At 44.1% G+C, this 15,532-nt stretch overlaps 1 protein-coding gene across 3 annotated transcripts in view; it reads left to right on the forward strand.

The window, feature by feature from the left end:
• The window catches only part of LSm1 (U6 snRNA-associated Sm-like protein LSm1), a 52,668-nt gene extending 40,260 nt beyond the window's left edge, over positions 1-12,408 (forward strand). For all 3 annotated transcript variants that reach the window (XM_045755333.2, XM_045755334.2, XM_069321071.1), the window contains exon 3: positions 11,630-12,408. In XM_045755333.2, the coding sequence (XP_045611289.1) occupies positions 11,630-11,803 (174 nt within the window). In that variant the 3' untranslated portion in view covers positions 11,804-12,408. The remainder of the gene's footprint in view (positions 1-11,629) is intronic.
• The last annotated feature ends 3,124 nt before the right edge of the window (positions 12,409-15,532 follow it).

The raw sequence follows: 15,532 nt of genomic DNA on the forward strand, positions 1-15,532 counted from the left end.
TTATAGAAGTGTTTATTTTCATTCCCTGATTACGGAAAAAATAACAAAAAAATCGTAGGTGACATATTTTAGCTGCAATAGGGTAGGAAAGTCTGGCAAAAAAGGGGCGTTGACAGCCTTCACCAGACGAGGTCTACTCCGCTCGCGCTGTCAGGCGGCAGTTGCCACAAATATATTATTACCTAATTATTTCCATGTCTCTGGTTGATTTTTTCTCAGTTTTTTTGCAGTAATATTCAATACAAGTGAATTGTGATATATTTATATAATAAAATGTGTGAATCATCGCTGTACTCAAAATTATGGTGTGTATATTAGTGATTCAATTATTATGTTCATAAAACAATAAACAAATAGTTTTGCTGTTATATATAACCTGTGTATATAGTGTAATAAGTATCTGCATGTTTTGCTCACCATAACAAACCACTAAGTTGGTATTGTGAGTCAAAATGCAAGAGGAGTGACAGCCACACACCAGCCAGCCACTTGTTGCCGCTCCCTCCCTCAACAACACCTCACTCGCCCTCATTCTCCACCCACAATACTGTTTTTGCATTTATTCACTATACACAGATGTTGTATATAAGTATTTACATGTTTTGTTCACCATAACTGTACATCTAAGCTTGTATGGTGAGTAAAGGCACAAAGACATAGCTACTCACACAGCTGGTGGCGGCCGCCCTCAAGGCCAGATGCACTAATATTTCTCCTCCAACAATACTGTTTGTGGTGTTATTATGCTATATACACACATTATATATAAGTATCTACCTGTTTTATTCACCATACCTGTACAAATAAGCTGGTATGGTGGCCAAAGACCATAGTGGCCACCAGTAAACAACATAAGTCGTGCAGACGACCCACCTCCCTCACCAATATGGTGGCTCCCAACCTACTCCTATTGCTGTTATTACACTCTATACACACGTTATATATAAGTATCTACATTTGTGTTCACCATAGCGAACCACTAAGCTGGTATGGTGAGTGCAATCAATAAAAGGTGGCCACACAGTCAGAAGACGACGCCACCACCCTCCCTCCCACAGCATTACTCCTCCCTCCATGGAGCACAGCACTAAATATCACCACAATCCTGCTATTATCAGAATCCTGGTCAGTTTTATCACAGTCAGGGGTCTTCTGTAATGCTGTCATCGCTAAATAATAGCAGGAAACATATTTATTATGGCATTTGTAGGCGATGCTATGGTCACAAGCTGAACAGCGATACTGTGAGCTCGTTCTGCATGCGTCAGCTTTGGTGGCTTGCTCAATACTGAAGCTCTCACACCCAAGAATGCTGGCCTGGATTTTTTTTCTTTGTGGCATCTGGCAACTATCGGTCGTGGCTGCACTATAGCTGCCCCTATCCCAGGCGGGGGGTTTAAATTATAGCGCTAGACACGAAATCATATATAGACATGCGCGGTTTCGGTTTTGTTACTGAAAGCATATATATATGATTTGCGTGGTTTAAGGGTTAAGGCAAACAGGGGATGGTTTGAGAAATTTAGAAAAAGAAGTGGCATTCATAGTGTTGTGAGGCATAGGGAGGTTGCCAGCTCAGACAAACTAGCGAATGAAATATTTGTTGATGAATTTAAAGATTTTGTAGATAGTGAGGAATACCTACCACAACAAGTGTTTAATTGTGACGAGAAAGGGCTCTTCTGGAAAACATTGCTGAAAAGGACATACATTATCCAGGAGAAGTAATTGCCCGAATACAAGCCTTTGAAAGATAGGCTAACTCTTGTGCTGAATGGTAATGCGAGTGGCAATTTGAAAATTAAACCCTTGCTTGTGTATAATTCAGGAATTCCAAGGGTTTTAAAAAAAATATGATGTGCAGAAAAGCCAAATGTGTGTGATGTAGAGGGCTAATAGTAAGGAATGGGAGACAAGGCAATTTTTTACTGATTGGGTGAATGAAGTGGTTTGCCTTCCATCAAAAAATATCTGCAGGAGAAAAGTTTGCCCCTCAAGGCCGTGCTTCTCCTTGACAATGCTCCTGCTCATCTTCCAGACTTGGAGGATGCATTGTTGGATAAATTTAGTTTTGTTACAATAAAGTTACTTCCTCCTAACACCACTCCTTTAATTCAGCCTATGGACTGGAAAGTCATTTCCAATTTTAAGAAACTAAATGAAAAGGCATTTCTTTTCTGGAAATGTTTCGGATTGACTGATTCCACGAGCCCCACCCTCAAAGAGTTCTGGAAAAAACCCAGCGTTGAATGTAATGAAATGCCATTTTCTGGGTGAGCCCCGGAGGCTCCCTGGAGCTTATCGGGCTAATGTATGTTATATTAGATCGGGACATTAGCTAAGGAGTTCAGACCTACCAGAGACTAGCACCAGAACCTGGCCAGAGAGGTTTCAGGGAGCAATGGCCCTGGAAAACCCCCTTGTGGTTTGGGTTTTCCTTATCTGCCATTGACTGGGGTTAGGCACCCAAGAAGGTAGGCATAACAAAACAAACCCCCACATGGTAAAAAACTAAAACAGAAAACCGAACAGAGAGGTAGAAACTCCCTACAATCCCAAGGAAACAAACAAACATCACACTTTACTCCCGCGCCGATTGTTCGTGCAGCCCTCCCCGCCCTGAGAGGAGGAGAGAGTGGCCCGGGACCTCACCTGCACCGGCTGCCTAGCATCAGTTCAGAAGCTAAGCTTCAACCAAGGCAAAAAAAACGCCGACCGGTGGGAGGGAGGGTTGCCAGGGAGCCTCCTGGGGCTCATCCAGAAAATGGCGTTTCGATACATTCAACGCTGGTTTTCTGTGAGGAGCCCCTACGGATCCCTGGAGCTTCATATCCAAACAGAAGGAAAAGAAAGGGCTGACCCGAGAGGCAGCCACCACAAACTCCGCAACGCAAAGCCGAGACAACAGACTGCAACCTGCGACCCAAGGCAACACAAGAACGCACAGGAGCAGACATGCGTACAAAGAACGGGCGGCCAGGAACCTGTGCGATCCCTAAATCCTCACGCCCGAAATGAGTTCCGCACGGCAGCAAAAGCTGCAAACGTCCGAACAGCATTGGGCGCAAGGATAGACTGCAGGCTGGTAGACTTAAATTCTACAGACTGACCTGAGAGACCCGAGCCCTGAAACAGGGAACGAGGGGAACCAGATCAACCCAAAGTGCATCTCCAGTCATGGTACGCAGGCAACGGCAAAGAACCACAACTGGACAACACATGACGCACTTCCCTGCAAAACCAACCAAGCATCAATAACCCAAGGACCCCTCCGGAAAGCAACTGTCTTGACTGTCGCCAGAAGGACGGAGAAAGACTGCAAACGTACAGACCTACCACCAGTACCAAAAAAGCAGAAACCCCTGCACCGGAAGAGAGCCGGAAGCTCCTCAACCCGACCCGCAGAGGCGCATGCCAACAAAATATAGCCTATGAAAAACAATCTTAAAGCGAAGGGGCTACCACAAACTGAGAAGATAAGAGGGCACCCTGATCAAGGACCAGGATGGCTCAGGCGACGCACTGAGTGTGCCGGAGGTGAAACAAAACATGTGAAAGCGTACGGAACGGGGCAGATGTGATGTCCCCCCTGAACGCAAGCCAGAGTGGCTCCGCCAGCGCCGCACAATACGAGGAGACAGTAAGAAGCATCAAATAACAGCCCTGAAAACCCAAGAAAGGAACAAGACAACCTGATGCGAAAGAGAAGACAACCTACAAAGAGCAAGAAAATGGTGAATAGAAACACTAGGAAGGTCAAACTGTCGCCAAGATGAAGCTCGCAGGTGGGACACCATCAACGAAGCCACCTGATCACCATAGAGATGGTGATACACTCGCGTAAAAAAAACAGATGCGAAGAGCCGAGGAAAAGGCCGAACCAAATTCAAATTCAAAATTCAAATGTTTATTCAGGTAATACATACAAGGGGTGATACAAATATTGCTGAATTTATAGATAGAGCTAGTACATACAATGCCTAAAGCCACTAATACGCAAAGCGTTTCGGGCAGGAAAAACACTAAAGACTAAAACTTAACACTTTGGCATACCCAGCTTGCCACCTCTCAACTATGCGATTTGGGTCCCAGCGTTTCACGAGAGCGCGCGTTAATTCTGAAAAGTGTATACTCTCTTCAACTTTGTCACCTCAATTCTCGTCCTACGAGATTAAATTTGGTATCATTGTGTTCGCAATAGAATTCTCTACAGCACTAAATGCATATAAACTCCTAAAGCCTGGCTAATTACCCGCAGCAAACAGAGAAAGTGCGAACGAGTTACCCAGGAGCGCACAAAAGCGATAAAATGTGTTCACTCTTTTCACTCTGGTCACCTCAATTTTCATCCTAGGTCTTTCATTTTGGTATCAATGGGTTTGCAATAGAATTCTCTAGAGGAATATTAGCATATAAAATAAAAAACCTGGTCACGCTCCACCCGCCGACGAGTTGAAGACGGGCCACGCGTTAACCGCGAGTGAGCGCCCAGACGCCTTCCAGCTACACTCCCAATTCCTGCCCACAAATGTTTAGTATTTTAGTATATTTAGTATTATAGTTTAGTATTTTTTGTGTAGTGGTTGTACATCACCTAAGCATTGTAGATAGCCATATGCACAAAATAGAAGGTCATTTTCTTCGTCCATTTGTGAGTTTTCCTTATGAAGTGATAATATTTGATCATTTGGTCAAAGTGATCAACACCTTTCATGTTTGTATTGTAGTCACAGATTGCATTCGGCTTGTTGACAGTTACCAAACAGTCCCCAAAAAATCGGATAAAAACCTGATTTTTGGCGATTATTTTAGTGGACGATGCAGCATTGCGTCATGCCCGGGCGAAAGTGAAATACTAGTCAGAATACTAGAATACTAGTCACGTACAGGACCGATCCGACCTACCGAAAGAGGCGGAGCCGTGGGAAAATGCCCCAGGTTCGGACACCTATCAAGCAGCGTCTGAAAATAAAGCTGGGCTTGCCTACCATGGGACCACGAGGACTACTCTCCCTGGGAATGGACTCCAACTGAGCCAGAACCCGAAGCAACAGCTGGACCGGGAGAAGAGGAACAAGTACCCCCACCTCGACCAGTCCTGCCAAAAGGCATCCTCTGTGAACGCCTTGCAGGCGGGTAAGGGCACCACATAGAATGGGAGACGCCGAGACCACGCCGACGCGAAGATGTCCATGGCCAGGAGTCCATACATCCGGCAGAGCCAAGAAAAAAGTCGGTGAAGACCGGCCAATCCGCTTAACAAATGAATGAGCCGAGACGGGCTGTCCACCAGGATGCAGGACACACCCCAGACATGAATCGCACGGCTAGCCAAACCCCGAGAATCCAGCAAACGAGCCACTCGAAGAGACCAACCCCAAAAGGCAAGACCTAAGAGAAACCCCATGGTTCCGGCAATGAACCACTGGAGAACAGTCCGAATGGAGCTGGATGGTAGAGCACCGAGTGTCCCGAACCCTCCGAAGTGTAAACCAGACAGCCACGAACTCCCGAACCGTGCTGTGAGCCCGACGGACGGAGAGACCCCACCATCCCTGGCTGACCTGCTGAGCACTGGTCACAAAGCCCCAGCCGAGAGATGACCCATCCATGAACACATCGAGCGTAGGCTCAGAGAGGTGCCAAGGTACGGAACCCCGAAAACCCCAAAGAGGAAGCTGGTGATGCAGCACCAACCCAAGATCCCCAGAGGACGAACCCAACGATTGCAAGAGAGGTGGAAGGGGAGTCCCCGAAGGAATCAAACAGATGCCGAAGGCAAACCTGAACCTGCAGGCAGACCAGCATGTCGAAGTTCAGACTCTCGCACAACCACTCGAGCAACCGTCGAGCGGCCTGGGACCCCCCCCTCATAAACAGCCGAAGGCGGTACCACAGCTGCAGCAACGCTTTTGCTGGGAAAGACAAGGAGCGGCCCAAGAGCACTAAACAAGACCCAGCCAGGTTCGAACCCGGGACAGAAACAGATGGAACAGTCTCCAGATCACCAGGAAACCGAACCTGGAAACCACCACACCCCTAGCGAGCAGACAAGTGGACCGACTGGGAGCCCACACTAGCCAATCGTCGAGGTAGGCCAGACACCGAATCCCGAACAGACGCAGACAGGGCACCAAGATCCGGTAAAGATGTGTAAATACAAGAAATGCCAATTACAAACTAGGGAAGGCAACAAAAGCGGCAAGCCTGAAGCCCCACCACCAACTGTGCCAGTCCCAGAACCCTGGAGAGGAACGTGCTAAGAAGTGACCCGGAGGTCCAGGGCCACTATCCAGGCACCCGGCCCCAACAGAAGCCGGACCGAAGACTAAGAGTCCTCCGAAGAGGGCATAAGGATCCAGGGCGCAGACTGAACAAGTCCAGAAGAACCGCAGATCCACAAAAGTCCAGTGTCTGCATTAGAACAGGTGGGAACCCCAGAAGGATGGGGTGAATCGACCACGTCCAAACGCACCCACCAAGATGACATGACGAAGCGCAGGGGAAGAATCCCACCCCATCAGCCCCGAACCCCCCAAAGGGGGAGAAGCTGTCCGCTGCCACCAGGGGCCGGAAGACGACCAAAAACGCCCACTAACTGCGGGACCAAGCGAGAGCCAATAGAGCAAGCTACTCCCCTTGCGTCCCGTTTACAGCGAAGGGAACGGAGCCTCTACTGAAAGAAAAAGTATATGTATGTATAAATACACACACACACACACACACAAGGTGTATTACACACATAGGTGTATTACCATCAGAGATGGTAAATCGTGCCTCACAGGTTTAATAGAATTTTATGACCAGGCAACGAAAATTAGGCAGGAAAGAGAAGGGTGGGCCGACTGCATTTTCCTGGATTGCCAAAAAGCCTTTGACACAGTACCCCGCAACAGAGCCGTCCTCCATGCCCTCTGCTCTTAAAGAAAAGGAAGAGTCCAGGGGAAAGGCAGCAAGAAAGGGCCGCTGGTAAGACCCAGAAGCTTTGGCAAGAGGAACAGGCTCGAAAACCTCCATACCAAACCCGAACGGGGTAGCCCCTGAAACCGCCCGAGTCTTGGCCCTAACTAAACCCTGCCCTGACCCCGAAACCCTGCAGATGGTCAGGAGCCGGGAACATTGGAAGGGAAAAGGGCGAACAGCACCTAACCAAAACGGGGCGGCCCCGGGGCATCCGAGTGGGAAAACAACCTAAACCAAGCTTGTAACATGAATGCCGCGTGTACTCTGAACAGTAATAACATCAGGAGAGTACCGGAGAACAAGCAGAGAACACAGCATGCAAGACTCCGGGTCAAGGTGTCAGCGACCCAACAAGCAACATGACGGAGGTAAAAGTGGCGACTGTCACCCGGAGACAAGGGCACAAGCAACCAACGAACCCCCCGCACGAGATGGGTTGGAACCCGGAAGACACATTCAATGGTCCACCGAGCCCCGACAGAGTTTTCAGGGGCTTGTAGGGTAACAACTATGGGAAGCCCTGGGAAACTGTTGCTAACCGGTTAAAACCCAAAACTAACAAGAGGAAGAGGACAACACTGAAAACCGTTGCAATGTGTACAATCACAGGGGCCTAGCAGAGGGCCACCAAACACTACCAGTGGAACCATAACCACATTAGGCAGACCCCCACCAGGCAAATGAAAATAAAAACAAAAGAAAAACCCCACCAAAGTACACCGTCCCCAGAGGGAACAGGAACCGGTCGCCGCGTAGGTGGCAGGTCGCGCAACACCTTGACTCCCTAACCAAGTACAAACAATACCAGTCCCTACCCAAGGCCAAACAAGGGTCTAAGCCCCAGCTGGCCCCAAGGGCGAGGCAAATGCCGAGCAGCAAGAACCTCTACGAGAATGGTTCCCGAACACCCCAGGGAAGATAACCCTGTCGCACAGGGATAGAACTCACAGGGTTCTTAGGGAAGGAAGCCCTTTAGCGCTTGCAGCCCCGGTACTGATGAGGAACACCTGGCCATTGCACAACACAACACACGGCAGTGAACGCCACGAAAGGCAAACACCGCCTAGGAAACTGAGGCCAGAGAAGTGTCTGTCCCGGTTGACATTAGCTTACGAACTGATGCTAGGCAGCCGGTGCGGTGAGATCCGGGGCCCCCCCTCCCCCTCTTGGGGCGGGGAGGGCTGCGCAGACAATCAGTGCGGCAGTAAAGTGTGATGTTTGCTTGTTTCCTTGTTTCCATGGGATTGTAGGGAGTTTCTACCTCTCTGGTCGGTTTTCTGTTTTAGTTTTTTACCATGTGGGGTGTGTTTTATTATGCCAACCTTGCTGGATGCCTAACCCCGGTCAATGGCAGATAAGGAAAACCCCAACCACAAGGGGTTTTCCAGGGCCATTGCTCCCTGAAACCTCTCTGAAGGGGGCCAGGTTCTGGCGTTGGTCTCTAGTAGGTCTGAACTCCTTAGCTAATGTCCCAGGTCTAATATAACATACATTAGCCTGATAAGCTCCAGGGAGCCATAGGGGCTTCCCACAGAAAATTTTCTAAGGTCGCCATAATGTCCTTAGGTTTTGTTTAGTAGTCAGGTTTTTCAGCTGCTTCATCCTCCTTATTTTCTTCCAAATTATAATGCATTGCATACTTTATTCTCAAAAAGACATGGTCACTTTTACCCAAAGGAGGAAGGTACTGAATGTTAAATATCTCCTCCTCCTCCCTGGTAAATATCAAATCTAGCATGGAGGGAACGTCCCCTTCCCTCATCCTTGTAGCTTGTTTAACATGTTGATACAAGAATATTTCCAGGATGAGGTCTACAAATCTACAAGTCCAAAAATACTCTGTTCTAGCTTCATATGCTTCCCAGTCTATGGATTTCAAGTTGAAGTCCCCGGACTATCAACAGTCGTGATCTATATTTATCCGTTTTCGCTATAATCTCTCTCATTATTGTTATAAGACCCTCTCGTTTACTATCTAGCTCCTCCTTTGTCCATGTGTTGATTGGCGGTGGACTATATGCATTTATGATCGTTAGTTTATCATCCTCATGGCAGATCTCTAGTGTTATTATGTCAACTTCTCATGGATTGGCAATCATTATTTCGTTCACCTTTAGGTATTCTTTCACCAGCACAGCAATGCCACCGCCTTTCCTAATTTTTCTGTCCCATCTCCAAATTGAGTAGCCCCTTGAGAATATGACATCATTTAAAATAACATCTTCAAGTTTTGTCTCCAGTAAGTGCAATAATGTCTGGTGTCTGTAGCTAGTATTACATCACTTAACTCCAGTATCTTCGATCTCACTCCATCTACATTGGTGTATACTATTTTCAGGAACATGTTCCCCTTCTCCTTATTCTTTACTACCCCTCTCTCTAGCAATTTTGTTGGTTTGCCTTTATGTACCATTTTACTGGCCTGCCTACCCCTATCACTTTGTAGAAAAAAGGATTGATTTCTTCTTCATTTCTGTTCTCATTTAGAGGTTTTGCCTCTACGGTTTAGTTTCAGCTTCTCTCTGTCTTCTCTTAAAAGATCTCGTCTTAACTACCACACTTTCCCATCCTCATCACTTTGCTGAAATTTTCTAGCATTCCTTAGTACTTCTTCCATCTGTTTGGCACTGTTTAGAGTGATCCTCAAAGGTCGATTTTTCCCTTTTACTTACCTGCCTATTCTCCTGTAGTTGCACACATTCTCTATGGTAGTAAGACCTTCCACCAGGTCAACAATTTTATCTACTACTATCGCTTCTTCTACAGCTCTTTCTGACCTAGATGTTATCTCCTTTCCTTTGTAACCAAACATTATCAGGTGCTGATGTGGAGGAGTTGGTGGAGGAGCACAGCGAAGAACTGACCACTGAAGAACTCCTAGCCCTTCACAATGAGCAGCAACAAGAGGCAGCTGAGGAAATTTCTTCAGAGGTGGAAGAGGCAGTACAGAGTGTCCCTTCCTCAACAATTAAGAAGTGGTGTAGACTATGGGAAGAAATGCAAACTTTTGTTGAAACGACTCGCCCAGAGCAAGCTGTAGTAGGCCATTGCCTTAATCTTTATAATGACACTGTGATGCCTCACTACAGACAAGTGTTACAACGTAGGGAAATCAAGTCTCTACGAAAAGTTTTTAGTGAGAAAAACAAGCAGTGATTCACAACCAGGTCCTAGTGGTATTCCTGCAAAATGTAGGAGAGAGCGTACACACAGAGAAGTCATTACTGCCTGATGCTATAATGGAAGGGGACTCCCCTTCCAAACACTAACGCTTCTTCTCCTCTCCCCCCCCCTCTTCACCATCTTCCGTATGCCAACAAGAGTCATCAATAAAGGTAAGCTATAACTTGTACATACTATAGTACTAAATATTTGTGTGAATTAGGTATGAAATGTATTTTGAAGTTAATATTTTTGGGTGTGGAACGGATTAATTCAATTTACATTATTTCTTATGGGAAAATTTGTTTCGGGTTGCGAATTTTCGGCTTACAAACTGTTTCTGGGAACAGATTAAATTCGTAAATGGAGGGGCCACTGTACTGTATATGGTATTGGATCTTTACTGTCATTGGGTCACACCTGGTGTCACTAGCAAACTGTGTATAGGCTGCTGACCTGGAACACACAAGTTATTCTAGCTATTTATTGATCATTTACATAATCCTTATGAAAATTGAAGAGATGATCCTGTCCTCTAGTACAACAGATTCAACCATGTGGATTGATAACTCTTCCATACAGAGGAGCTACCACCACCTTGAACACCCCAGCACACAGTGGATAATAGTCTCTGCCTGCTTTGTTGATATTCCAACACTGGCAGAAATTTTAATTGTTTTTGTTATTTCCTATTCCAGTTCATAGGGCATGTATCTAGGTTTCTGTATTTAACACATATTTTAATAATGTTTTCAATCGTTCATTGTTGACGATGAGTTGCAAAAAAAGCGTAGCTGAAGATATGATGACCAAACTACACATCAGAAGATGAAGAAACGATGACGTTTCGGTCTGTTTTGCACCATTATCAAGTTGTGTATTAGGAAGAGAGGAAGGAACGGGCCAATAAGTAAGGAAAGAGTGAGGTGAGGCACAGGTTAGAGAAGGTAATATTCTAGAATGTAAGGGAGAAGCATAATCACTAAAATAGAAGGTAAAGTTTAAGGTGAGGAACAGGTAAGAGAATAAGGTAAGAGTATGATGAAGGGTAAAAATAGGATGAAAAGTACGAATGGGAATGAGTATAATAATGGGATGAATAATGCGTTAGTCACAAGTGAAGAGTGGAAACGAATTCTGATTGGCAAGAATGAGTTTCATGTGATTAGCTAAGGCTTGGTGGTACCTGTGCTTAAGCTCCAGGAACTACTAGAAGCCCACCACAAAAGGGCATTTCATTACATTCATCACCTGATTATTAATGTGTTTATACTGCAAGCTATTTCTAGCATAGGAACTGGGAAGGCCTTCCTTGATCAGCTATAATTAAAACATGTCTAGTTTAGAATGTTATTAATCTTTTCAAGTTTACTTATGTAATCAGAGGTATATCGTGCATAATTCATGGAACAGTATCAAACACTATATACGAATTATAATACAGTGTACTACTGTATATAATACAGTATATAAATTGCCTTAATATATGTATGGTGCTTTACAGGATGACACTAAAGAGGAAGCGGCAACCTTGGAAAAGGTGAGTATTGAGGAAATTTTGGAAGCACAGCGTGTTGAACAAGAACGTCGGCAAGAGCAAGAACAGCTTAGGGCACGATTTATGAAAGAACGTGGACTCCAGTACACTGCCGAGATTGGACCTGATGACATGTATTAAAACTATTCAACCAATAATTGCAATTTAAGAGGCAAGCATTATGATTTCATTACAGTATTTCTTTTCCAGTAGCACTTAAGAGTTTTGCTATTTGAAGAAATGGATTTGCAGTAAGATTTGATGTTTTACAGATTAGTTATAGACAATATATGACTGAGTGGCCATAGTTCACTTGGAACTGTGGAATGACCATCTAGTATAGTTAATGATAGGATTCTACAAGTTGTTGTGTTGCAGATTTCTCGTAGTGACTTTGTCTTGAACATGAGGTGCAATATTATTTATATTGTTGAACACTAATATTGTTAAACACCGTTTATTTTGTTTTCTTTTAAATTATTTGTTTTCAAGTGAACAAGTAATGTACTGAGCCTCTTCAATAAATGACTGTACAGTATATAAATATACTTATATATAAACATACTTATACTTTATTGTAAAGAGAAGCTATTTTCATTTATTACTGACCTCCATTCATCCAAGTTATAAGGTTACTTAAAGTTCACAAGTAATGTACAGTACAGTACTTATCTAAATTTTAAGTACAGTAATATTTTCCCTACCAAATAGTGATCAATAAGGACAATAAATTGGCATGACATATACTTTTGGTTTAATTTGGCTCCATGTCAGTTTGTATACATCTATTTGTTGGGTAGATTAGGAGTGAGACTATGTATTATACAGGAAATATAATGCATTTCTTGATGAATTTTTTTTTTTTTATATAATACAGTAATTATATGTTATATAAAGGTGAACGTTTCCAAGGACAATTACAATTTTTTTATTAAGAAAATTAAACCACATTACTCGTTTGAATATTTATTCAACATGTAAATTGAACCAATATGGTTGCATGCAAAATTATCATCATTTGACATTCATCACATCTGATCATATTTTTGTAATGCAGTTAAAGTGAAAGCCATTAAAAAGGAAAGATTAAAATTACCATTTTTATATTCCTAAGTAACAAATGGTTATTTTAGTTGAGGAACTCTAGTTCATTAACATTACACACGTAACATAAATATGGTGTGGAAATAACATCTCACAAGAATTGTTAATCTGAAGTGAAAATGACTGGCTAAATGTGGACTTAAAAGCCGAAACACTACACGTACTAGTGGCTGTACAAGAAAAACAAATAATGAGAGAAGTATTTTGTGTTGGTTTCATATCCTGAAAATAATTTGAAATGGCTTAAGATACTGTGGAATAGATAGCACAAATGTGACAAATAGGTGCATTCTCGACTCGCTGTCAGGAATTCTGGGCTGAAACCTGGGTGGGACTGAAATGGTTGAACACATTTCTTTTCACCTAATGCATCTATTCACCTAGCAGTAAATAGGTACCCTGGAGTTAGTCAACTGCTGTGGGGTTGCATCCTGGGGAAGGTCAGTAGGTTGACTTTGTAGGGACCTCAATATGTGTCTAAAATGTGTAATTACTGTACCTATGTGTAGTTACAGGATGAGAGTTTTGATTATGTCCCTTCTTCCCAGCACTCTTTCTTTCTCATATAACACTTTGAAACCACTAATAGTTTTGGCCTCCACCAACACCTTACTTAACAGCATTGCGCCCTGGGCATGCGCTCCACGCGTATGCATGAAGTAGGCCTGGCGGTGCAGGCGAGCGCTCGGTGACACTAAATATGTATACTCGTTTCAGTTTTCTCACCTTAATTCTCACGCTACGTCGCTCGTTTTGGTATCATTGTGTTCACAATAGAATTCCCTACAGGTGTATATGCATGTAAGGTCCAAAAGCCAAGCTTGACTCCCCACAGCAAAGCCTAAATTCGGGAAAAGTTACCCATGAGCGCACAAAATCAGTAAAATGTGCATAATCGTTTCAGTTTTCTCACTTTAATTCTCGTGCTACATCGTTCGTTTTGGTATCAATGTGTTCGCAATTAAATTCCTTGCAGGTGTATATGCATATATAGCCCAAAAGCCCAGCGTGACCCCTTTAGCAAAGCCTAAAGTTACCCATGAACGAGAACCAATTATCACATCCGCAATGAAATGTGTATACTGTACTTGTTCAGTTTGATAACATCAATTTTCGTGTTACATTGCTCGTTTTGGTATCAAATTGTTCGCAATATAAAGGCGTGTATTTTAAAACTAGCCCCATAATAATAGAGCAATAACTGGAATTTTAACAAATATTTTAATTTTGGACGCTCATCCTCACAAAATTATTTATATCTTTCCAGTGTTCTGACATAAAATTTTGTGTTACATCTTTAATTTTAGTATCAAATTGTTCGCAATGTAAAGGCGCACATTTTTAAACTAGTCCCATAATAAAAACACAATAAATAGAATTTTAACAAATATTTTAAATTTTGACCAAAAATACATTTATTATCTTTCAAGTGTTCTGAAATCAAGTTTTGTGTTACATCTTTCATGTTGATATCAAATTGTACGCACTCTAAAGGTGCTCATTTTGAAACTATGCCGAAGTCGATCGAATAGAAAATGAATTTTATACAAATATTTTTTGTTTTGGACGCGAGCAGTGTCCAAAGCTAGGACACGAGAGAAAAAAAGTGGACACGAGAGGTGTCCAAAGAGGGCGATAGTGTTAACTTGTTCCTACTGTCTACCACTTTTTTTTTTTTTTTTAATTTCAGCAGCTTTTGCCTCTTGTTCTTAAAGCTCTAGGTCTCACAAATTCTTCCCTATCAACTTTATCGATTCCCATTCACATTTTGTACGTAGTGATCATATCACCTTTTTTTTTTTTTGTTTGGAGCCCCTCCAGCTCCCTGGAGCTATCAGGACTAATGTGTGATATATTAGACCGGGGGCATTGGTCTATGGAGTTCGACCTTCCAGGGACCACGAGCCAGAGCCTGGCCCCTTCAGAGAGGTTGCTTGGGAGCAATGACCCTGGAAAAAAAACCCCTGTGGTTGGGGGGATTTTCCTTATCTGCCATTGAAAATGGTTAGGCACCAAGAAAGGCAGCCATAACAAAACAAGCCCCATGTATTAAGAAACTAACAACTAAAATCCAAATAGGGAGGTGGAACTCCCTCCAATCCCAAGGAAACAAGCAAATGTCACATTCCATTGCCACGCCACTTGTCCGTGCAGCTCTCCCCTCCTTGAGAGGGGGAGGGGGAAGCCCGGACTTCCCCACGCCGGCTACTCAGCCCTTCAGTTTGGAAGCTAAGCATCAAAAAACGCAAAAAAATGCCGACTGGAGGGATGGGGAGGTTACCAGGGAGCCTCTGGGGCTCACCCAGAAATTGGCATTTCATTACATTCAATGCTGGTTTTCTGTGGGGGGATCCCCTACGGCTCCTTGGAGCTACATAACCAAAGATAAGGAAAAGAGGGACTTGCCCGGAAGGTAGCCGCCACAAACTCTTCAACGCAAAGGCGAGACAACTGGCTGCAACCTACGACCCAAAGCAAAACAGGAACGCCCAGGAGCAGAAACATTGACCAAGGGAACGGGTGGCCAGGACCCTGTTCGACCTACAAAATCCCCGCGCCCTTCCCTGGTGCGTTCGTCATCAAGCCCACACATACTACACCACATAACTACACAGAGACTACCACACTTCCCAGTATCACTTCCAAAACTGGACAAACATTGCCACAACAACACACCCTGGGTCAGGGTAGAGAGGAGGGAGAACTACCAAAACCTTCCATAAGTGACACACAATATGGACAATCATTCATATTTGCAAACATTCA

This window comes from Procambarus clarkii, chromosome 9, assembly GCF_040958095.1.
Source record: "Procambarus clarkii isolate CNS0578487 chromosome 9, FALCON_Pclarkii_2.0, whole genome shotgun sequence".
NCBI lineage: Eukaryota > Metazoa > Arthropoda > Malacostraca > Decapoda > Cambaridae > Procambarus > Procambarus clarkii.